The sequence below is a fragment of the Takifugu rubripes genome, chromosome 14, assembly GCF_901000725.2.
Source record: "Takifugu rubripes chromosome 14, fTakRub1.2, whole genome shotgun sequence".
NCBI lineage: Eukaryota > Metazoa > Chordata > Actinopteri > Tetraodontiformes > Tetraodontidae > Takifugu > Takifugu rubripes.
In genome coordinates this window covers 5107567-5130029 of record NC_042298.1, presented here as the reverse complement: position 1 = coordinate 5130029, position 22463 = coordinate 5107567, and the positions used below count along the sequence as shown (strand labels likewise).

At 44.1% G+C, this 22463-nt stretch overlaps 5 protein-coding genes and 1 long non-coding RNA gene across 6 annotated transcripts; 2 read left to right on the top strand and 4 right to left on the bottom strand.

Moving 5' to 3' along the window:
* Positions 1-3570: 3570 nt before the first annotated feature.
* LOC105417346 (zinc finger protein 629-like) lies at positions 3571-6671 on the bottom strand. Its single transcript, XM_011610577.2, has 4 exons — positions 5771-6671; positions 5533-5639; positions 5340-5448; positions 3571-5240 (listed from the first exon to the last, which is right to left on the bottom strand). Exons 1-4 carry the CDS (start codon positions 6159-6161, stop codon positions 4267-4269), a joined length of 1581 nt encoding a protein of 526 aa, XP_011608879.2. The 5' UTR covers positions 6162-6671; the 3' UTR covers positions 3571-4266.
* A 219-nt stretch (positions 6672-6890) lies between these two features.
* On the bottom strand, positions 6891-10290 carry LOC105417347 (zinc finger protein 26-like). The gene is made up of 5 exons (XM_011610578.2): positions 10077-10290; positions 9370-9780; positions 9150-9277; positions 8751-8796; positions 6891-8571 (listed from the first exon to the last, which is right to left on the bottom strand). Exons 2-5 carry the CDS (start codon positions 9683-9685, stop codon positions 7259-7261), a joined length of 1803 nt encoding a protein of 600 aa, XP_011608880.2. The 5' UTR covers positions 9686-9780; positions 10077-10290; the 3' UTR covers positions 6891-7258.
* Positions 10291-10947: 657 nt separating this feature from the next.
* Positions 10948-12162, top strand: LOC115252314 (uncharacterized). The gene is made up of 2 exons (XR_003890725.1): positions 10948-11323; positions 11428-12162. It is a non-coding gene; the product is annotated as an uncharacterized lncRNA (long non-coding RNA).
* Positions 12163-13252: 1090 nt separating this feature from the next.
* On the bottom strand, positions 13253-14018 carry mif (macrophage migration inhibitory factor). The gene is made up of 3 exons (NM_001032717.1): positions 13911-14018; positions 13425-13597; positions 13253-13319 (listed from the first exon to the last, which is right to left on the bottom strand). Exons 1-3 carry the CDS (start codon positions 14016-14018, stop codon positions 13253-13255), a joined length of 348 nt encoding a protein of 115 aa, NP_001027889.1.
* Positions 14019-15153: 1135 nt separating this feature from the next.
* On the bottom strand, positions 15154-16243 carry LOC115246418 (macrophage migration inhibitory factor-like). Its single transcript, XM_029847074.1, has 3 exons — positions 16033-16243; positions 15470-15642; positions 15154-15364 (listed from the first exon to the last, which is right to left on the bottom strand). Exons 1-3 carry the CDS (start codon positions 16138-16140, stop codon positions 15298-15300), a joined length of 348 nt encoding a protein of 115 aa, XP_029702934.1. The 5' UTR covers positions 16141-16243; the 3' UTR covers positions 15154-15297.
* A 1082-nt stretch (positions 16244-17325) lies between these two features.
* Positions 17326-22025, top strand: LOC101062557 (zinc finger protein 16). The gene is made up of 5 exons (XM_011610579.2): positions 17326-17575; positions 18076-18411; positions 19115-19392; positions 19854-19965; positions 20313-22025. Exons 2-5 carry the CDS (start codon positions 18099-18101, stop codon positions 21338-21340), a joined length of 1731 nt encoding a protein of 576 aa, XP_011608881.2. The 5' UTR covers positions 17326-17575; positions 18076-18098; the 3' UTR covers positions 21341-22025.
* The last annotated feature ends 438 nt before the right edge of the window (positions 22026-22463 follow it).

Below are 22463 nucleotides of genomic sequence, written 5' to 3'. Positions count from 1 at the left end.
GCAGGTGATTAAATATGCTAAAGAAGCAGAGAGATGGAGGAGTGGGAGGCAGAGCGGAAGTGGTGGAGTCTCCTATAAGGTTCTAAATAATGCAAGAGAAACATAGACTATATTAAGATGGGCTGAGTTTCTGGTTTCAAAAGGGTAGGCAAATACGGGAGTGTTTTCCCTTGTAGGGGCCAATACAGGTGGACGCACATTGAGTATGAACTGGTCTCTGTGCAGAACTCCTGCCCAACTAATTTGGCTAGTTGGGTTGAGCTGATAATAAAATTTCCCAGTGGCAGAACACAAAACCTTGACTATGTTTAAACGTGTATGTTATCAGACATGACCAATACTAGCAACAAAGGAGTTAGCATTTTAAAATAAAGGATATAAAAGGAATTTATGTTTGGATGGATGGGTGGAACTATGCCAGTAGATCTAGCCCTTATAGAAGGAATCATAAAGGATAAAATAAGAGCAATGCTGAAATTTACACGCTTTCACACACAGTGATGAGCTGCCAGTGACAGTTGGTGCCATCACCACCGCTGGCTGTCTGCCACCAGGCTTTACCCCCACCCCCCCAACATCCTCCCACTGCTCACAGCAGGGATCAGGAAGAGCTGTTTATCGGACTTACTCCAAGACTGTCGCTATCATTTTTCTCCCACCCATAAATTACAAATGATGGGCAAGGATCCACACAGCTCTGCCCTTCTAACTGCCCCCCACCAGCCTAACATCTACCACAAAGCCCCTCTAAGCCCACCCACTGTTCCCAATGTAAGCCATGTAGCTGCTATTCTTGTGTCTATTTGTATATTTACCTAATTAAACAATGGAGACTTTTATGGGGGAAAGAAACTAAATTATTTTGGTTATTTCATGAGCCACCAGCGCGACTCTTTAACCATCCTCTCAAATTAGAAACCTTCTTATAATAATAATAATAATAATAATAATAATAATCCCATTTGGAGGCCAGCCTTTCCACCCCTGCCTGCATCAACTTGGTGCAGGTACAGTAAATCCTGCCTGTCATGTCGTTGTTAACCTCTCATGCCTGACCCTGCACCTGTCTCCCGCAGCAGCCACGCCATTCAGCCATGACTTGGCCTCAGACCGGTTGCGTTACCTTGGTGACAGTGGAGCGTGACCGGCAAGCATCTCTGTCACTTTGGACCCATTGCACTGGCGTGAAGCTCACATTATCTCCATCAACATATGGTCAGGGCACTGCTCCAGAACCTGCGATTACATATTAACATGTATAACATGTTTCTGCATATACTATAACAAAACATAAAACTGCATCAATGACTTACAAATTTCAAGGAAAAAAGTCTAAAAGCTATCACAAAAGTGGGATTTGTGCCGGAAAAAAGTTGGAGGACCATCATTCTTCTACAAAGAACAGAATAGATAAGCGAGCAGCGGTCCCTGCATGTAGTCTGTGATGCACGCAGGCAGACGTTATGGAATCAAAGAATGTCGTTCGTGTCGAGAGCTGGGGACAATGACGACGAGCAGCTTCATTCATCAGCGCTGTTGATGAGCTCCATCAGATACTGCGACGCTGGTGAGTGTCTGTTGACCTGCTACTCCTCTCTCTTCCTACCCCCACTCGAATGTGCAGACACTGGGTTGCTTAGCAACACAAGTGCAGGCTATGGACAAACAGTCAAACACTCATTCACATGTAGACACACTTGGAAAGCCCAGGAACTCTGGAGGAAAAGGATAATGTCCTCTTCCACTATTTTCTCTATTCAAGAATGAAGAAGAATGGTGTGTTTAGAGATTCGACCCAGTGACCCTGGCTCATGGGTTACCGCCTGTGGGGCCCAAACACCACAACGCACATGTGTAAACCCCAGTGCAGACCCTTATTTAATATTTGGTGATTGTGTGATTAGCGATGGCTCTTAGCTGGTAGCCATGAAATCAGCCTTTCCAACCAGAGAAAGAGCTTTAGAAGATGAAAGTTAAAAGCTCTGCTGCATCTCTCCGGTCTAACACTATTAGCACATTAAGTGAGCGCTTAAATAAAGTCAGCAGACGATGGATCAACTCAGAGCCTGGAGCAGGAGATACAACTGTAATCCCCTGTGGATGGGGGGCTCACTAAAGTAATGGCAACCTAGTCATGATCCCGGGGGACCGGTGGGAACAGACAGATTAAGAGCAGCCTTGGGGGGTGATGGTCAACTACCTTTACAGCCCCAACACACAGAGAAAGAGCGTGCACACTCGTTCACATTAGCCCGGAGTAAAGCATATGGCCACGTGGTTTCTTTGAACATCTGTAGAACAGTTTTGGAGAGGCGGGTGTTGTAACTGCTGTCAGGGGGATAATTCCACTCTGGGAGGATTATTGTACAGTAATGTTATGACTGGTCTCAGGGCACGAAGACGGGGGTTCAAAGTGATTTTTTTCCTGGCAAAATTAAAGCCACAGCCTCGGGGCAAGGGGAACATAGTGAAACATGGTGTCAGAATGGTTAAAGAGCACATTAGAGGTCGATCCCTGCCAGCAAACCGAAACGTAACGCCCGCGGACGTTGTCATTGCCTCAGCAGGGTAGACTGGGGACTGTCTTAGTCTCTACTGGACGACAGCAGGGAACAAACTGGACAAGGTAAAAGCTCTTAAGAGAGTTGACAACAATCGTAAAACATTGATCCTGGATGAAGAATGAGCCAAAATCCTAGTTATATACCTGGAGTATAAACGCTCATGACATCAATAAGCAGTCATGGTGTGCAGTTTGGTCAACCGTTCTGTTTGTTGCCCGCCTCTCTGGGGTAAAGCTGCTTAGAAAAGAAAGAAGATTACATATACCCAAATTTACAAACAGAAAACACTGCAAAGCCTCTCTCAAACACACACATCTATTTTGAAACCCAAATCTGTACAGATTTGTTTCACATGATGGTTTACACTACTCTCATGGTACATTCCCCCTCAATGGTGCTTTGTGTAAGCCTGCAGGTTTATATGGAAAGGATCCAATCCTCTCATGCATGTTGTGACCTCCATTAATATAATCGAGGTGGGCTCCGATTTATGTTTGTCTTTCTCTGTGATCTCTAGTAGACTACAGTATAGAAGTCACAGTTGGTTGTGCGTTCTTTCAACATTCTTATAACTGTCTGGGTGAAAAGCAGGGCCAGAGAAAGACATCAGGTGGGCCTCAAGGGAGGGAAGGTCACCGAGGAGAGGGTCAATGAATGCAATTCTTCACTGAGCAATCCAAGGACTCAGCAGCCTGGGGAATACATCAGCTTGTCCAAGCCTCCCTCATCAACCTCCACACACCTCACACCTGCCAGGCCAATGTTTGTGCAAGCGTTTGTCTGTGTTTCAGCACACAAATGGCTGGGGAAATATGGAATAAATTGGCATGTAAAAACATAATTTGTAAATAAAAAAGAATCCAAAGCATTTCCGTTTCAGGCTCTCCGTGTGCAGACATCGCCCCCTAGTGTATATAAATGCAGATTGCAACCAGTATTTAGCTTGCATGGGGGAGGCCGTTTCTGATTTTGGTTGGGGGTTAATGTAAAGAAAAAAAAAGCAGAATCAGAGATTTATTGTTTTTAATCACTACTGGAGTTACTTTATATTCAGAGAATTTCAAACTGGGTACACCGGTTGGTTTGCTCCAAATTAATTAGGGGCCACCACATTTTACAATCTTTATGTGCATCTCTTTGAAGATATAAAAATAAAAAAACACAGATTTTTGCCAGTTCTAAAGTCTTTTCACTTGTTTTTCTAAATAAAGAGTCATTTGGATGATGTGTAAAAAAAAAAAAAACACACCCAAAAAACAAAAAGGTTTCTTTCACCATTGTGCCTAAAGAGATGTTTAACGCTGTTTAAACAATCAAGTTTCTTGACCAAATAATGTGGAGAGAAGTATCGTCTTTTGATTATCGTTTTATAGACATGCAAGCGTGGTTATTCTGTAACAAGACAGTTGGCATTATAATCAAACCAAAGAAAGTTCTGAGCAGCTCATAAATGGTCGGATAACAGACGTGCTTTCCTGTCTTGCCATGCCATAAGAAACTCTAATACAAACACTTATCGTCTGTGGAAAACGTTCCTTTCACGCTGAAAATATGCTCAGGTCTGATCACTGACATTTTCCATTCTGAACGAGTCCAAAGTACCGGTAGTTACATATACTGAGTCAAGGCATCCTATTAACACCAGTTGTGCTGCTTTATACTCAAAACTCAATTAAAGTGCAAGAACATTGTTTTAATGCTTTCAAATAGGATTAGGGACAATATCCGAATCCTGCTGATCTTCTGTGTAGTAGGGATCTCCTTGATGGACTCTGTGGTTGTGCACCCTGAGGTTCCCTCTGTGGGCAAATCTCTTCCCACACTCGTTGCAAGCGAACGGCCTTTTCCCCATGTGGACGTCGCGTTGGTGGGCTCTCAGGTTCCCACTGCGGGCGAAGCGCTTGCCACACTGCGAACAACCAAAAGGTCGCTCCCCAGTATGTGTGCGGGTGTGCACCGTAAGCTCAGACGGTGTGAGAAAGCTCTTTTCACAGAACTGACAGGGGTGCAGCCGGACACCGGTATGGCGCAACAGATGCCGGCGCTGATGGGAGGGGTAGGTAAAGCTCTTGGTGCAGTACGGGCAGGGGTACGGGCGGCCACTCCCTGCAGGAGTTGCAGAGCTGCCGGCAGTGTTTGAATGACGTGTTAGCAACTGCATGTTTGAGTGCTGTCGAAGAGGGTCCCTGTGCCCAAAAGGTGTGACCCGGCGAGTGTAACTGACGGGGCCCCTCCCACCCCTGTCGTCTCTTTGTCTCCACGGCAACTCACTAGCGGAGGCTTGCAGTTGGATTTGCCGCGATCCCCTCTGCCCCACGTCCTGGCTCTGCACTGGGTCGTGGTTGGATTTGTGGTTCTCGGGTTCCTGATCCAGAAAAGGGAAAGCGCCCTCTTCTTCATTACTGGTCTCATCAGAACCAAAATCAGGTTGGAAGCAGGTTTCAGTGTCAGTGCCACGGTCAGCTGGGTCAGAGCAGTTGGTGCCATCTGCCTGCAGACTGGACACCCCACTGTGGGAAGCATCCAACCGTGATAACCACTCTGAGGGATGAGCCAGGCTTGGATCAGTCCTGGGTGAGCAACGGCCACTTCGGGAGATCGAGAGAAAAGGAGACGAGGCTTGATCCTTGACAAGTTTGTGGTCTTCGCTGCAGCCGTCTTGATCCCAATGAGACACTGTGGATGAAACACATTTGAAGTTGATCCATGAACGCTAAAGAACTTCAACGTGATCTTGATATTAAACAGTATTAAAATGGCCACTCAGCAACTTACATTTGACCTTGGCTTGCGTGACCGGTGGGGTGTCTACCTGTCTCTGATCCACAGCAAGGTAACTCTCGGAAACTGTGGGAGAGCTGGGGACGGGCTGTGACCCAGAATGCTGTGAAGAATGAAAAAGACAGATGCTGATTAGCCCACACCAAGGTTTACAGTACAGCCACACTTTGAATCAGGAGTCTCTAACCTCAGGTTTTAATGACACCGCATCTAGGCTTGTAACCTCCTCTTTCAGGGTGCTGAGACCCCCCAATGAGTCAGTGTGTGAGGGCGATTCCCTTCCCACATTCAGCCCTGTAGAGGGAAAGAAAAGAAAGTCACCAATGCAATAAAGCAGCTTTTATACGAACTGATACGAGTAATTAACAGGTGGGTCTTTAAACTCACAACACACATGCAAAGACGTCCATGCACAGGAATAATACCTGTCGTCGACTGGCTCTGCTCAGGCAGGTTATCCTCCGTGTCTCCCGATGACATGTGCCCCTCCTCGCCCCCTCCACCCTTGGCCTTCTGTCTCCTCTCCACCTTCTCCAGCTTTCCTCGGAGGATGGAGATCTCCTGTGTTTTGTGCGCTAGCTCCGCCTGCTGTTCACACAGGCTGCTCTCAAAGATCTTGGCGATCTCGCACACAGCGGCAGCCAGCAGCGAGTCCATGACGGTGGCGAGCTGAGCGTGGAAGGCGCCCCTCGCCGACTCCATTGCGCCTCTTAGGCTGGTTGCTTTGAATGCGGCCTGCTGGACACTGCTGTCTCCTGCAGCCGACCTCACAGGATCACAGGGAAACCGCGGGGTTGTCGCCACTGTGGCTTTCATTAAGTGACATGAAATGCTGCCATACTAAAGAGCTAACATGGCAGTTTTTAATACAACCGTCCGTCGAAGTACTTTTCTTGCAAGGAGCCCAGCTTTGTGTAAAAAAAATGTTGACCAGGGTCACAAGTTGCTTTACGGTACTACGCGTTGACAAGGGAGTCAGATTAGCTTGTGTGGTGACGATCAAGACTTAAACCTATAAACGTAGAGCGTGTTTTTGTACCATTACAGTCGGACTGCTTATTTTAAATAAACATGGCTCTCATATATTTGACTGAAACAATCTAAGCGAGCGTGTAAACAAACAAATCTTAGCCACTATTAGCTTAGCCTGTTATAGCTAGCGTTTAACAGTAATTACGTCGGGAAATCACAACGAAATATGACCGACATGATCTCCTGACAGTTGTTGGTCAAATATATTCACCGACGAAGGTAAAATCAATGAAAAATTACTGTAGTGGTCAAAGACGGGAGAGTCCTTGTTCATAGTTGGGGGTCCGTGACGACAATCGCGACAAATCTCGCGATAAGACAGTGAGCGCAGTTTAACACTAAACACAAAAACAGAATGGGGGTGGGGGGTATGCATTCGTACGAATTTGGACATTTAATCCACAGAAAAAGACTTTTGAGAGAAATCAAGCAAAACGTACAATATGTGCATTTTAGTTGAGCGAATATAAGCAACATGAGCACTTGTAAAAATACAAGACACAACACAAACCCTAAGTGTTCACATTTCTGTCCTGAAATGAAGATACTAGTCTTCATTGCAGAAAAAATGCAGCGTTTATTCCAAAAACATCTAGGTTAAATAGAACTCTGAAATGAACATTCATGCAAACACTGCTTTAGTACTATATGTTCGTATAAAATAGGCAAATGGCATTTACATTTAAACTAAATGTCAGATTTGACATTGGAAATAGAATTTTGGTGAGGAAGACATAACCCAAAAATTACAAGGAGTTCATCCTGCACAGGGTATGAAATGTCACCTTTCCATCATAATTGAGCTCACACCTTTTTTTGATTGGGCCTTCTTAACTCAACAGCGCAACTATTCCATTGATCGACAACATTCTGATGTGACGCTAACAAACAGATGACTCAAAAACTGAATCCTTTTGGTCATGGAGCCTCATATGATTCAGTAGCCACCCATTCATTAAAAAACCTTTCCCACAAATCTTGCAGAAGTGAGTCCAGTTCCTGTGTTCCCTCTGCATGTGCCTGTTGTACTTCACCTTTGTGGAGAAATTCTTTTCACATTTGTCGCATTGGATCATAATGCCACACTTTCTTCTGTGCAAGCTGAGCTGACTGCGACAGCGGAACTTTGCTGGACAAACATTACATCTGAGGGGCTTCTCTCCAGTGTGAATGCGGAAGTGTTCCATCAACATGTATTTGTTCCTGGAGATCTTCTGACACACCAAGCAGATATAACCCTCATCACACCGTGTCCCCATTGTGTGCCACTTCAAAAGCAATCTGCTATGTTGATTGTGTTGCTTTTCTTTCTCTTCTGCAGTTTCTGGACTGGGTGGATTTGATGACGGCAGGCTGGTGGACTCTGTCTTGATGGACTGGAGTTGAGGCAAAGGGGGTGGATCGTCTTCAGTTCCATCTAAAGGAGCGGTCCAGGAAACACCACCGGATTTCTCCGTGGAATCCAACCGACCTTTATGAATTCTCTGAACGTGCACTTTGAGCGCCTGTGCGGCATGGAATTTCTTTGGACATATTCTGCATGGAAAGGGAGTTTCACCCGTATGGAGGCGAAGGTGCCCACTTAACTTTGACAGTGTACAAAACTGCTTTTTGCAGTAGGAGCAACGGTGCATTCTGGTGGATCCATGTTTCTTTGATGGCTTGTTTTGTTTGTCTAGAGAGGCGTCCTCCCGCTCCTCAATGGGTGCGGTCCTTTTTTCTTCATCTGGCTGAGATTGCGAAGGTTTAGTAGACTCCCCTTTGTTTTTTTTGGAGTTTAGTTTCTTACAAATGAGACCATGGGATTTAAGAACACTTAGAGATCGAAACTTTTTCTTGCAACCACTGCACTTTAAATGTGTGCGCAAATGCACGCTATGTCCAAACGATGTACCAAATTCTTTATGGCAAAATCCACAGGCATACATTCCTTCAGCATCACACTGGCCTTCCATGGAATCGGCCTCCTTTGCTGTGCAGTTACTTTTTCCCCTCCTCTTTCTCATTGGACTTTCTTGCTCTTTTTCTGGGCATTCTTTATTGCGTCCTTCAAATCCTTTGGCTTTGCCTCTTAAACCACTGGGGTGTTTCCTGTGGTCAGCAGTGATATTTCTTACGGGTGAGTGTTGAGCCTCTTCTTGCTTATGGATTTCCCATCTGTGCCTGGTAGGTCTTTGCCCCTCTGATGAGAAATCTGTGGACGAAAACATCAGAAAGTCACACACAAGTGCATCCACAGTTATCTTGAGGAGATGGGAATGGATAAATTAAGGTGCAAGCTTTTATTTTCCATGTATGTGTCCAGAGTAAAAAACGTCCAGTTAATTTGACAGCTGTTGTACTGGTGCAGTTAAAGTAATAACTATATATTACCTCTTCTCCCACCACATTTTTTTTCAGGAGTGATCTGGTTATCCACCTAAAATATAAATGGACTTGTTATAGATCTAATCACTAGAAATAAGCGAAAATAATTCATTATTTCATTTTATTAATGCATGCAATAACTAATGATTAAGTGAGCTCCTATTAGTTTTTTGGTTTTTTGAGTATCTATAATAATGAAGGGTAGCAGCAACATGGTTTTAATAGCATCTATGGTAATGTCAATGATTAAAAACCCAAAATAAAAACACTGGCAAAACACACAAATACATGAGAAACCAAATTGGTTAATGTTTGTCAAATCTCATGACCCTGTATAGCTACTATAAATTCCCATCAAGGAATCATATTTGTTCTTTTAAACAGAAAAAGCTTGAATGCACAGACCTCCCGCTGAGTAAGATGAACCGGCTGCAAAGGGATATACAGCTGACGTAGTCTTACACTGGGGCATACAACCTCCTCTTGTTTGATTACAGTCTCACAGCCCAATGGAGCACACCAATCAGCGGGTACTACAAAAACCCATACAGAGAAAGAAATGTGCAATTAAACATCACGATGCAATAGAGTGCACTTTTTTAATTTTAAAAATTTAACACAGTACCTTCAAAATCAATTTCTGGGACTTCAAATGTTTGTTCAGAGACGGGCAGAAAAGGTTCTGGCTCTCTTTCCTCCTGATCTGTGTTCTTGTTTTCTTCTCCATCATGTCCACACTTACTGTCTTTCAACCTGATTTCTGAACTCTGTAACTTAATTTTAAGTTGTGCGACCTCTTCTCCCCTCTGTGCCAGTTCCATCCGATGGTCATGAAGGCTGTTCTCAAAGATATTCATTATTTCAAACAGGATCCTCCTCAGGGCCGACTCCACAGTAGTCGTCAGCTGGGCCCTGAATTCTCTTGTGAGACGATCCGACATTTTTGAAAACACAGGTTTACAGATGGCCCTGGAGACACAAGTACCTCACGCCGTGATGGTCCTCCAGCATTCCAATGTTAACTGATAACCTAAAACTATAAGTAGAAACGGGTTATATAACGATAAAGCCAGTTTGGATGAAAAATAGATAAAATAAGGTCTTCGTATTCTACAGCTACGTGGAACATGCCAATTCTTTCTTTAAAAAGTTCAGTTATTTAACGCTAATACACACCCTGACCTGATGATCAAGTGTAAAATGTGTACTAACTACTATACTAATGCTATAGAGATCCAATCTGTCCAAGTACATTAATTCAGAAATTAGTCAAAACGCACAAGAATAAAATACATTAATGCTTTGTATTTATCTGTATTCAGAAATACTGACCGTTGATTTTCCTCGGACGAAAGCTTCTAGACGGGGTCACATAAACCGAATGTTATGGCGAATAGCTGTGGTCATTCGAACATTATACTAGAATATGAAATCAACTGAGTGTGATAACTGCTGGTTAATTGACTAATTCCAGTCTACGGACAATGATCTACCCGCCATTTTCACGAGAGGGAGGGGACGGCGTATGACTTGCGACAACAGCGTCATCAAAACGCGCCAGTTTACGCTTTTTCTTCTTCTTCTGCTGCTGCTTCTTTCTTCTTTTTGAGGTGTCTAATTTACGCTTCTCGTCTCTGCAGACTGCGTAAAAGGACGTTCACGTTATCACCAAAAAATGAATTTCTTGGGCATACATTATTGGTAATTATTTTTGTGTGTATTGTTAATCTAACTGAACACAATTAGTTTTGATTATACATGGTCTCCGCCCGTCTCCAAGGCAACCAATAACGGCGAAAGACGCAAGACACCTTATACACTACTGTATATGTTCCTTTGGCAATATAGTCATTTTGCTGCAATATCACTGTCTTAGACACAAATTGTATATTTATATGGACGTATATTATATATTTATATTGATTTTATATTTGCTGTATATTTATATGGATAAAACAAATGTAAATAGGGGTAATATCTTTAAAAGCTGTGTACTGTATATCTACATTTTTTCTGTCTTTTGCTTGTTCGGAATAAAAACAAATAATAAAAGTTGGTTTGTGCTTTTCTTGGAATTTTGTAAAGGAGTAGGGTCAATTATAAATTGGTTCTGTTTTGTGATGTTAATCGTTTTAATTCATCTGGTCATTGAAAGTGCCTAACTTTAAAAAAAAAATGGAAGCAGTTGAAAGAGAGAGGTGAATTGTCTTCCTTTAATGGAGGTTGCTCAGCTCACATATAACTGTACAAGTTAACCGGTACCTGTGAAATATATACAGGTATACATTTACACAGAGTACGCGAACATCACAGGGAGATTTCAATGTTTAAAGCGCAATGGCTAGACAAATAACTAATTATAAAAATAATGTTGCAGCAGTTCTGAGGTGTCGGGTAATTACGGTAGTGGACATGCGTGGCATTCCCAGGAAAATAGAAGTTGAGATAGAAAGCAGAAGTTGTTTGTAATTGCGTGTGTAATTTCATCCAAACAAATCCCACATATTGTGAGTATTTAAAACTATCGTTAAATTAGCCATGCTGTTAGTGATACCACTTTCGTTTCTGGCAGATCCAAGGTAAATAATACATTATACAGTATATCTAAGACAGTGCACATGGTTTTACTAAGTGCCAGTTTTAACATGTTTTTATAATTAACCTGTTACTGAATCATCATCAGGTTTCATCAATCTGTCCTATGCAAAGTTGATGGAAGAGTCGGTGTCCACCATTGTTGCGCATCTGGCGGCTGTCATGGACAGTCTGATCCGGGCCTCGGTGTGTGAGACCGCCAAACTCCTCCAGGAGCCGGTCAACGACTACCTGGTGGAACTGTCCCTCAGCAAAAGGGAGAACGAAGCTCTGAAACATGAGAACCGAGCGCAAGTATGTACTGTACTGTACTGGGCTGGGCAGCGGAGGTGGACGAAGCTGCACCCTACAGAAAAAAAAAAGTTTAAATGACCGTGAGTATTGCTGGTCACATGATGCTGTCTGTGGTGCCGATGACATCTGACCAACACAGTACGTTTCTATAATTTTACTACAGTGTGTAAATGTTCTTGATTTTTAGTCGGGGCTTCACTGAAGACACAGTTGATTTGTTGGAAACCATCTGCCATAAGATGGCCTCTCTCTCCCTCCTCCTCTCTCCCTCCCTCCTCCTCTCTCCCTCCCTCCTCTTCATGTTCTCTCCCTCTGTCCTTCACCTCCCCCTCTCCTCTCTGTCTTTCTCTCTGTCCCTCCCACTCCTCTGCGCTTTGTACATTCTCTCCCCCTCCCTGTCTTACTCCTCCCCCAACTCCTTTTGCTCTGTTGTCTCCTTTATCACGTTGCACACACACACCACCTCCTCCTCTCCCACTCCTCTTCAGCATTACTTTAATTACACACAGCCTCTTCACTCTTCTCCTCCCACATTTTGATTCTCCTTTTTAATCTTCATGTCCTCCCCACTCTGCCACTCCTTCATCTCATCATGGTGTCCTCCAGCTACATTATCAGCAGCCTTTCATTGTCTTCTTTCTCATCACCTCCACCAGAGACCAGTCAAAGAAGCGACTGAGAGCAGTCTGGCCTGGGGCTGTGTGGAGGGAGGAGGTGGCAGTGGTGGTGTAGGAGGAGGGGGAGGGGGAGGAGCTATGGAGCAAACAGCTGACTGCATGCAAACACAATTTCACTTTTATTGAGGCAAACATGCCAGTTGAACTTTGGCTGTGTATAAGACCTCTTCTTGCAGTTTGTGCCACAGTATATTTTAATAAAGCCATAATTAAATAATTGCAGTTCATATTTTACTTTTTTATATTCATGAACAATGAATTCAGGTCTTTTTGAACCTTTCACAACATTCTGTTGCAAAAAACCTGACCTGACCTACATTTTTGTTTTATTCAGCTCTGTTATATCATGTTTTCTGTGAGTAGACAGTGTCCTTTTGAGGCCAGAGACAGTTAATGTAAGATTTGTCAAAAATCCTAATGTTGGACAGGAAGGAAAACAACATATGCGATGGGCATCATGAGATATACTGTATCCACCACAGAACACCCATAGTGATAGAATTGTGTATCAGTTTTTTTAAGTGTAAGCAAAAATGTATAAAATCTCTTAAAACAGCAGTGTCACTCTATACTAGACTTTGTCCAGTGTGACACTGCTCCATCTTGCAAGAATAAACAATTGCTTAACTGGAAGGCTTTCATGGATATTTGACTAGTTCTCTCTATCAAATGCATGTGTTTATCCACCGATGGTCAAATAAAAGTTCTGCCAAGTACTGTGACTCAGTTATTATTCAGGATAAAACAATGTATTTCTCACAGACAGCTTATCAAAAGAAAGAACATGTGATATACAGTATATGTATTTTATTGAATTTCAAACGTGTATTGTATGTGACTGGTGTAGATTGTGACCCCTAGACTACCAGTCATCTTTAAATTTGATTGACATTGCACATGTAGTAAAATAATGGAATGATCTTCTATTGCAGTGTAGAGAGCTCAGGCAAAGGTATCGCTGCTCCAGCCGACATTGGCTGCATCCATGTCAACAAAGTTAATATAAATCCTGAAACAGAGAATAGGTAGAAAAGAAAATTTCAAATGAGTATCAGTTAATGTATTGCATAAGTATATCAATGCACTGTCAAGAGTGAGGCCATTCCTCCCTCACCTGTTAGGAGAGATCCCCAGGTGTTTGCTGAGCTGATCACACAAGAGTTTGGAGTATTGCTTGTTTTGAGCTCCATTGATCTTACCAATACTGTGCAGGGAGCAGAGAGCACAGGGGTCTCCTTTTCCTCCAAACATCATCATCTGGTCAGTGTTGATGTGCACAGCAATGTACTGAAAGAGAAACACACAACAATGAGTGGTGTAAATGAGTGGTTATAACCCTCAGTAGTATCTTGTAAACATAGGTCCATGTTATTATAAAGCAGAGAGAATTCTGAAAATTCTGCTGTAAACTCAGAGCATCGTTTCATCAGATTTTGTTCTGCTTTTTCAGTGTCATTTAATTTGTAATTTAGCTGCATGTTAGAATGTTTGCAAGTTTGCCTTCTACCATATCATTTCTTGCTTTACTATCCAAAATATGTGACTCTTAAGGTGTATTTTCAGACTGCAAACCAAGGAGAATGTAAAGTTACATGTCTACCTGTGCAGGTTTCCCCATAGCTTTAGCCAGCTCATTGGTAGCCTCGGATAGCAGAGCCACAGGCACGTCAGCCTTGGCTACGTTGGTATTCACCACAAAAATCGGCATGATTATTAATTATTGCTGCAGTCTTTGCAATCGGAAAGAGAACACACCTTATATCTTGGAAATTGACGCTTCTGTGAACGGGCGGAAGTGCAGTCTTCTTTTTATTACATTTGTGTAGAGCCGTGCGTCATAAACACAACAGCGCCCCCAGCGGTTCTGGATGATATTTGTATTGCTTTATTCCATTACTAAAATTACACCGCGATGCGTTGAACAGTTAACTCTTGAAAATGAAACAACAGTGGCACAGAAAATGTCTTTGCTTGAGTATAGCAAAATGCAAAACCCGTTGTGAACACTACAGGGAGAATTCTAATCGTAAACATAAAGAGATTATCTAGTTATAAAAGTAATGTTGGACACAAGTGCCCTGATAATCCACCTAAAATATAACTTGATTTGGTATAACTTTGATTTGGAATTCACATGATACCTCGTTACTGACTGAGATACTTTGATCATTATTTTGGGCTGTTTTTTTGTTTTTTGTTTGTTTTATTGAGTGGATTCTAGGTATCTAATTATCAAACTTGCCTGTCTGTGCTAAGTTAATGATTACACTCAGAGGGAAGCTACTTAATATCTAGAATAATGGAAGGTGGCATCAACACCAGTTTCTAGTCTAAGATAATGTCACTGAGGACAAACCAAAAGTAAAAAAACAAAAACAAAACAATGGCAAAACAAGTATTTTAGATCCCAAACTGGTCAGTGTTTTTGTCAAAGATGTGGATGTCTTGTATATAGACTGGAGAGGAAGGAGAACATCAGATACAAGATGAGCATCATGAGATATATTTACCATGGAGCACCTATAGTGACAGTATTGTTTCTCAATTTTTGCACGTCTAAGCATGAGTAAGCATCATATTCACATAACATCTCTGTGAAAACAGCAGTCTCCCTCTGTACTAGTCTTTGCACACTGTGACACTGCTCTACCATGCATGAATAAATGATTGCTTGACCGGAACGCTCTCCTGGTTGTTTGACTGCTTCTTGCTTACAAATACATATGTTCATCCACCAACGACCAAATAAAAGTTCTGCCAAGTACTGTGAATTGGTTATTATTCAAGCTTCGACAATACATGTGTCACAGACAGCTCACCACAAGAAAAAAGACCATGCGATGTAGAGTTTATAGATCTTCTTTATTTAAATCAACATGCATGTGAGTCAGTGGTGTGAAGTTTGTTGCCCTTAGACTACCAGTCATCTTTAATTTGACAATTTTGCACATATAGACCTACAATGGATCCATTGCAGTGTAGAGAGCTCAGGCAAAGGTATCGCTGTTCCAGCCGACATTGGCTGCATCCATGTCAACAAAGTTAATATAAATCCTGAAACAGAGAATAGGTAGAAAAGAAGATTTCAAATGAGTATCAGTTAATGTATTGCATAAGTATATCAATGCACTGTCAAGAGTGAGGCCATTCCTCCCTCACCTGTTAGGAGAGATCCCCAGGTGTTTGCTGAGCTGATCACACAAGAGTTTGGAGTATTGCTTGTTTTGAGCTCCATTGATCTTACCAATACTGTGCAGGGAGCAGAGAGCACAGGGGTCTCCTTTTCCTCCAAACATCATCATCTGGTCAGTGTTGATGTGCACAGCAATGTACTGAAAGAGAAACACACAACAATGAGTGGTGTAAATGAGTGGTTATAACCCTCAGTAGTATCTTGTAAACTTAGGTCCATGTTATTATAAAGCAAGAGAGAATTCTGAAAATTCTGCTGTAAACTCAGAGCATTGTTTCATCAGATTTTGTTTTGCTTTTTAAACAGAATCGAACATTTCAACACACCTATGTGCAATTACACTGAAAATTTCATCTTATCAAAGAAGAAGTTAATTCAGTGTCATTTAATTTGTAATTTAGCTGCATGTTAGAATGTTTGCAAGTTTGCCTTCTACCATATCATTTCTTGCTTTACTATCCAAAATATGTGACCCTTAAGGTGTATTTTCAGACTGCAAACCAAGGAGAATGTAAAGTTACATGTCTACCTGTGCAGGTATCCCCATAGCTTTAGCCAGCTCATTGGTAGCCTCGGATAGCAGAGCCACAGGCACGTCAGCCTTGGCTACGTTGGTATTTACCAGAAACCTTGGCATGATTATCACCAGTTGCTGCTGTCGTCTCACTCGTAAGGGGAACCGACTATTCTGTCAACAGGCGAACACGCAGCCTTCTTTTGCTTAGATTTGTGTTAGTGATGTGAGATCTGTAAGCCAGTCTTAAAACACTCGTGATTCATTTTCCTGACCCAAGAATCATCATTTGTCACAGGGGTGGAGCTTCATGGTGTTGAACGGGACTAGGGCCTGGGCTGTGGAATCAGGCCCTAGTCCCTAGTTCCTGGGTGCTTTTTATTATTTTCCTAGTTGATAGCCATGTCACTGGCAGTCCAACAGGGGGAAGAGGTGATTTTTTTTCTATGAAGAAGGAGAGCACATTGTCCAGCAGGCTGTCCTGAGTCTTGTCTCTCTAAGAGAGACTACTCTTTATTGCAAAAAGGGTGTCTTTTTTATAAGCGATCAAACAAACAACAGCAGTGATAACTGTCTTTGATCCAATTGTTTCTAGCATGTAATCCCTCTCAACATATCTTAACAAATTATAATGCATTAAATGGGAGATCGACATTTTGTGTTACCATGTAATCATAATGCATCTAAACTTTCCTTGCTGTCTGTCAAAATATTATCAATAAGCTTTGTTGGCATTGAAATTGTGCCACTTGTTTTCTTGGATAATTACTTATTGCATTTTGGAATTTCTTCTTGTACTTTGTTTTTGCATTTACATTTGGTTTATTGTGAAAGAACAAAGCTCTCTTTATACGTGAATAAACATTTTATTATATATAATATAATGTCGCACTGTAGAAATTTAATTAAATATTTGCAGTTTTATTTGTTTGCATTTATGTTGTATGGGTGATTTTTATTATTGAATTTTCCTTGTGTGTTCAGAAAGATTTCCTCTACATTGGTGTATCAAATGATTCAAAAGAATCGCTTTACTATAGTAAATAAATAAATTATAAAGCGTGTAAAGCGTGTGAAGCGCGGGGGGGGGTGTCACAAACCTAAACAGCGCCCCCATCCGGTCTGGATGACATTACTGTTGATATCACTGACAGCCTGCACATTCGCGCGGTTTACACGCTAAAACAAAACGGCATTGAAACATAACTTGTTTTGCTTGAAGTACAGAAATGAGAAAATTGGTGCCAGCAGCAAAGGCGGAAGAATCACACCTATATAACGTGATGTTATATGAAATATCCAGTTTTAAAATTCCTGTTGCGACAACTCTCGGATGTCGGGTAATTACGGTAGTGGGCATGTGCGGCGTTCCCTGGCAGGCATCGCTGAGCAAAAGCAGGCGACGGAAAACAGAAGCTGGGAGAGAGACGGAAGAAGTTGTATGGCGCTTTCCTTTGTCGCCGTGCTTCTGTACTGTTGTCGAAGCTCATCTGTGGTCATCCAAACCACACAGCCCGTGGCTGCGTCTGTGATTCCATTGGAATTAATCCCACATACGGTACGTATTAAAGGCTAGCGTTAAATTAGCCGTGCTGCTAGCGATACCACTTTCTGACGTTACTGACGGACCGAAGTCTTTTTGCTTCTCTTTTTCTGCTAACATTAGTGTGTGTTTGTGTGCGCGCGCGCACGTCCGTGTGTGTGTGTTCTCTCTCGCGCGCGCGTGTGTCAGTTTTGTAAGTTATCAAAAACCTAATGCCGCGCATTTGAGATTAAATATGTTTGAGTTGTAATATCTTCAGGGTTGGGTTTAATACAACCGGTGATAAACCCAAATGTCCCAGGATTGAACCCACTTAAAGAATCCTATAGGCGCGTAATAATATTAATGTATCAAGCTCATTTAATGTAGCATTTCACATGTACATGTAGTGTCTGAGGCGTTGCTCTCGATTTTACTGTGTGCAGCTTTTGCGAGATTAATAGTAAAATGTTGTAGTCACTCTCTCAGCATATACTTGGGTTGACACAATGAACCTGTTCATGAATCACCATCAGGTTTCACCAATCTGTGGCCAAAGATGATGGAAGAGTCGGTGTCCACGTTTGAAACGCACCTGACGGCTGTCATGGACAGTCTGATCCGGGCCTCGGTGTGTGAGATCACCAAACTCTTCCAGGAGACGGTCAACGACTACCTGGTGGAACTGTCCCTCAGCAAAAGGGAGAACGAAGCCCTGAAACTGCGCCTGAGACTCACCGAGAACAAGCTGAGGACTGAACGCAAGTATGGGCTGGGCTGGGCCGTCCAGCGCCGCAACGCCGGACTGGCAGCGCCAGCGGCCGAGGTGGACGGAGCCGAATCCAGACAGAAAAGGAAAGTTGAAATGACCCGTGAGTATCGGCGATCGATCACATGCTGTGACTTAGACAATGCTGTCCGATGCCACGGACGTCTCCCAACGCTGTGTTTGTACCGTGTTCCTAGCGTGTGATTTGGTGTGTTCATGTTCTTGATTTTGAGTCGGGGCTTCACCGAAGACACACTTGTTTTGTTGGAAACCATCTGGCATAAGCTGATCTCTCCCTCCCTCCTCCTCTCTCCCTTCCTCCTCCGCCTCCTCTTCATGTGCTCTCCCTCCGTCCTTCACCTCCCCCTCTCCTCTCTCTCCCGCATTCAGTCCCTCCCACTCCTCTGTGCTTTTCGTACGTTCTCCCCCCTCCCTTCCTGTTTTACTCCTCTCCCTCCCCCACCTCCTTTCACCTCTTTATCTCCTCCCCTTCCCGCTCCTCTCTCCTTCATGCCCTCGCCTCCCTTCCGCTCTCCCTGCCCCCACTCCCCCTCCTCTTGCTCTGTTGTCTCCCTCATCACGTTGCACACGCACGCCACCTCCTCCTCCTCCTCCTCCTCTCCCACTCCTCTTCACCATTACTGTAATTACACTCTGCCACTCCACTTTCTCTTCTCGTCGCACATTTTGATTTTTTTATCCACTATGTCCTCCCTACGCTGCTGCTGCTGCTTGTGCTGCTGCTCCTTCACCTCATCATCAACTTTGGCACCCACCTTCCTTCATCTTCTTTTTTGTCTCCACAGGAGGCAAGCCAAAGAAGCGACTGACGGCAGCCTTTGGTAAAGACTGGCCTGGAGCTGTGTGGGAGGAAGAAGGAGGTGGCAGCGGTGGTGGGGGAGGAGGAGGAAGTGGAGGAACTATGGGGATGGTCCAGGGAGGAAGAGGTGGAGAGAAGGCCAGGGAGATGTACCTGATGCAGTTCCCGGGGGATGAAGAAGACGAGGGAGGAATGGCGGAGGACGAGGAAGGGGAGGGCAGCCTCAGTGTCGAGGGGGAGGAGATATCCAACATCAAAGAGGAGGTGAGGGAGACGTGCTTCCTCAGAGGAAGAGGAGGAGTAGGAGGAGAAAGTCGTTCAGAATCTCTGCCACTGCTCAGCCGCTTCACATAGACACAAAAAAGGGAACACTAACACCAAAAGTCTGGGCTTTTATTCTCTTTAGCCGTCACATTAATGTGACGGTGAAGATGAAGAGATGGTATGGATTTGATGTTGAGCTACCAGAGGAGCTTTTGAGTGTCTCTTTCCACATCTCAAGTGCTGCAAGCTTTGAGCTAGCAATAGTACATGTAGTTGTGTAAAGCTGTTGGCCGTGGCACAGTGCACATCCACTCTTCTCCCAGTTATTAGCCTCTTTGTTTGGCATTTCTATCCCATAATCGCTGATGGGTCCATTTAAAACTGTCGCCACCACGATGATGCTGTAATTCTTCTGTGTGGCATCAAGCATTTGTCGATGAGATTGCGCTTCTCCCTCGCAGTTTGATCCGACGGAATCGTATCAGCCGGCGTCTCTGCAGCTCATCAGGGAGGCTCTGAAGATGCAAACACCCAGCAAGAACCTCCAGGCAGCTTCCAGATCCCAAAGCGAAGGTACAGTGGTTGAGGGGAAGCAGAAATGATCCTTTTGTTTGGTCACAGGGTTCCAGCTTGCTTTATACACTAGTTGCAGCCGTGTTAGAAGATTTCCTGGCAGCTTCAGATGTGTCGTCATTATAACAGAGACGAGTGGTGGTCTGGCCAGAGGCCAGCTGTTGGCGTGTGGCAGCGAGGGGCATTATGGGTGGTAAAATGTGCTGCATAGCAAGTTAAACATACCTGGTTGAAAATGATCGGTATCACGTGATTAACTTCAACTCTAGCTTTGTGCTGCAGATGACGGCAACTTTCCCAGTGGTGAGAACGTAACCCTTCAACGACTGCTGTGTCTTCCCTCTCAGGAGACCTTTCTGATCATCCCCCAGCCCTTCCTGCAGAAGAGAAAGAAGAGGAGGACTGGGATGTTGACTCAGCAGAGCCACCAGACGCAGGCATGAGTGGAGATGATCTCAGGGGTCTGGAGTCTGCTCTAAGGTCTGACGGAGGCCCCGAGCAGACCGCCATCTTGGCCTGCCAACCTGTTCCTACAGACCCAGAGGTGGTATGTGGCAGCAAGATGAATCTGGTCCCAAAGTACATCGGCCTCGACGGGATGGAGCAGGACGGAGAATCGGCACGCGATCCCCCCGACCTGCAGGGAGAGGAGCAGTTGGGACAGGGCAAGTCGCAGGACACAAAGCCCGGAGCCGAGCTGAAATCGGCATGGGCGAAGAGGCTGCGAGACAGCAAATCGGCGGCAGCCTTAAGCGGAGATGAGTCTGTGGAGTTGGGGAAGTCTGAGCTCTTCCCTAATCCCTCTGCTCCCGGGAGTGTCGGGGAAAGCGGAGGGGAGGAGGAAGGCGTCAGGGATCTCCTCCACTTTTGCCCTCAGTGCGGAGGAGCCTTCACCACAGAGGCGGAGGTGGAGGACCACCCCTGTCCACTAGGGGGCTCTCAGCTAGGAGGAGGAGATGAAGGGCTCTTCCCCTGTGCCCACTGTGGCAACACATTCAGCCACGCCTGGGCGCTGAAGAACCACGAATGCGCCTGCGCGGCGGAGCGGCCGCACTGCTGCGACATGTGCGGGAAGCGCTTCACGCACTTACGCTCCCTAGAGCGCCATCACCTGGTCCACACGGGCGAGAGGCCACACCGGTGCCCCCAGTGCGGCCGCTCCTTCAGTCGCCTGGGCAACCTGGAGCGCCACCAGCGCATCCACACGGGAGAGCGGCCGTACGGGTGCGAAGCTTGCGGGAAGCGGTTCAGCCGCGTGGAGTACTTGAAGAGACACCAGCTGATCCACAGCAACGAGAAGGCGACACTCAAGTGCTCCCACTGCGGCACCGGCTTCAGCGACGTGGAGCAGCTGAAAAACCACCAGTGTTTTTAGAAGCGCCGCCTCAAATCTGCGGCAGTACTTGAAGCAAACGCCAGGTTTTTTTTTGTCGAGCGTTGTAGACGTACGTTGATGAATGTTAACCGGTAAATACTCTTTTCTTCTCTGTGATTCGGATTTGCCCGTGTTATTATGAAATAGTGACTTCCAAAAAAGAAGCCAAAATACTGCAAGGGGAATCTAACGACTATAGTTTGTCTGTGAATACCAGCATATTCTCTTTCACTAAAAAGGGGATCAATCATAGCCAGCACTAAACAAAGCTGACAGGAAGTCAGACGCACACGTTTCTCTACCGGAGAAGGAAAATCGGTTCACAAACTTCAGCAGTTATAATATGATTTGTATGTTTTAATGCTCCATGTACAAATCTCCTATTTATTATGATGAATAAATTGTACATGGTTGTTTATTTGTATTTCAGTAATGGAGCATTTGTTGTTTCTCACTACAGTTGACACTTTTGTACATTTACATCATCATGATGGAATAAATATTTGAATTCATACGTGTTCTTTGCTCTAGAGGGCGTCGCGTCGTGACGACTTTGGCCTCAATATCAATACTTCACAAATATGCAGGAACATTGTGCAACGGAATTTTCTTTTTTAAATTATGCCATATCATGGGTTCTATTTGTGGTTATTCTGGGTTGAAAATAAAGCAAATATTCAATTCTCTCATGCATAATTATCTGGAACATGTCTGGAGCTTGTGACTCAGAACGTTTCCCTCACAACACGTGACGGATGATGCTGGTTACAGCGAACGTCTCCACACCCGCCGTCAACAACATTCAACACATCGCTAATCTTCTGTCAACGGCTGTTGTTTGCACAGCCACTTTGTTTTAGTCAGCATTTTTATATTTGGAGCATGTTTGACACTCCCGATCAGGCCGGGGCGGTCGAGCTGGAATAAAATGGAGTTGTACATTTCTTCATGTTTTCAAACCAGTCAAGTTATTTTTGAATAATCTGGAATTTCTTTCCCTTCTGGATGCAGTGTTTAGGTTTCTCCTGGACTGGAGACATGGATTCACCAATATGTTTTCTTTCGATTTAATCCCTAACAAGATCCCAAATCAGAATTTCCTGGTTTAATGGAGCACCAACCG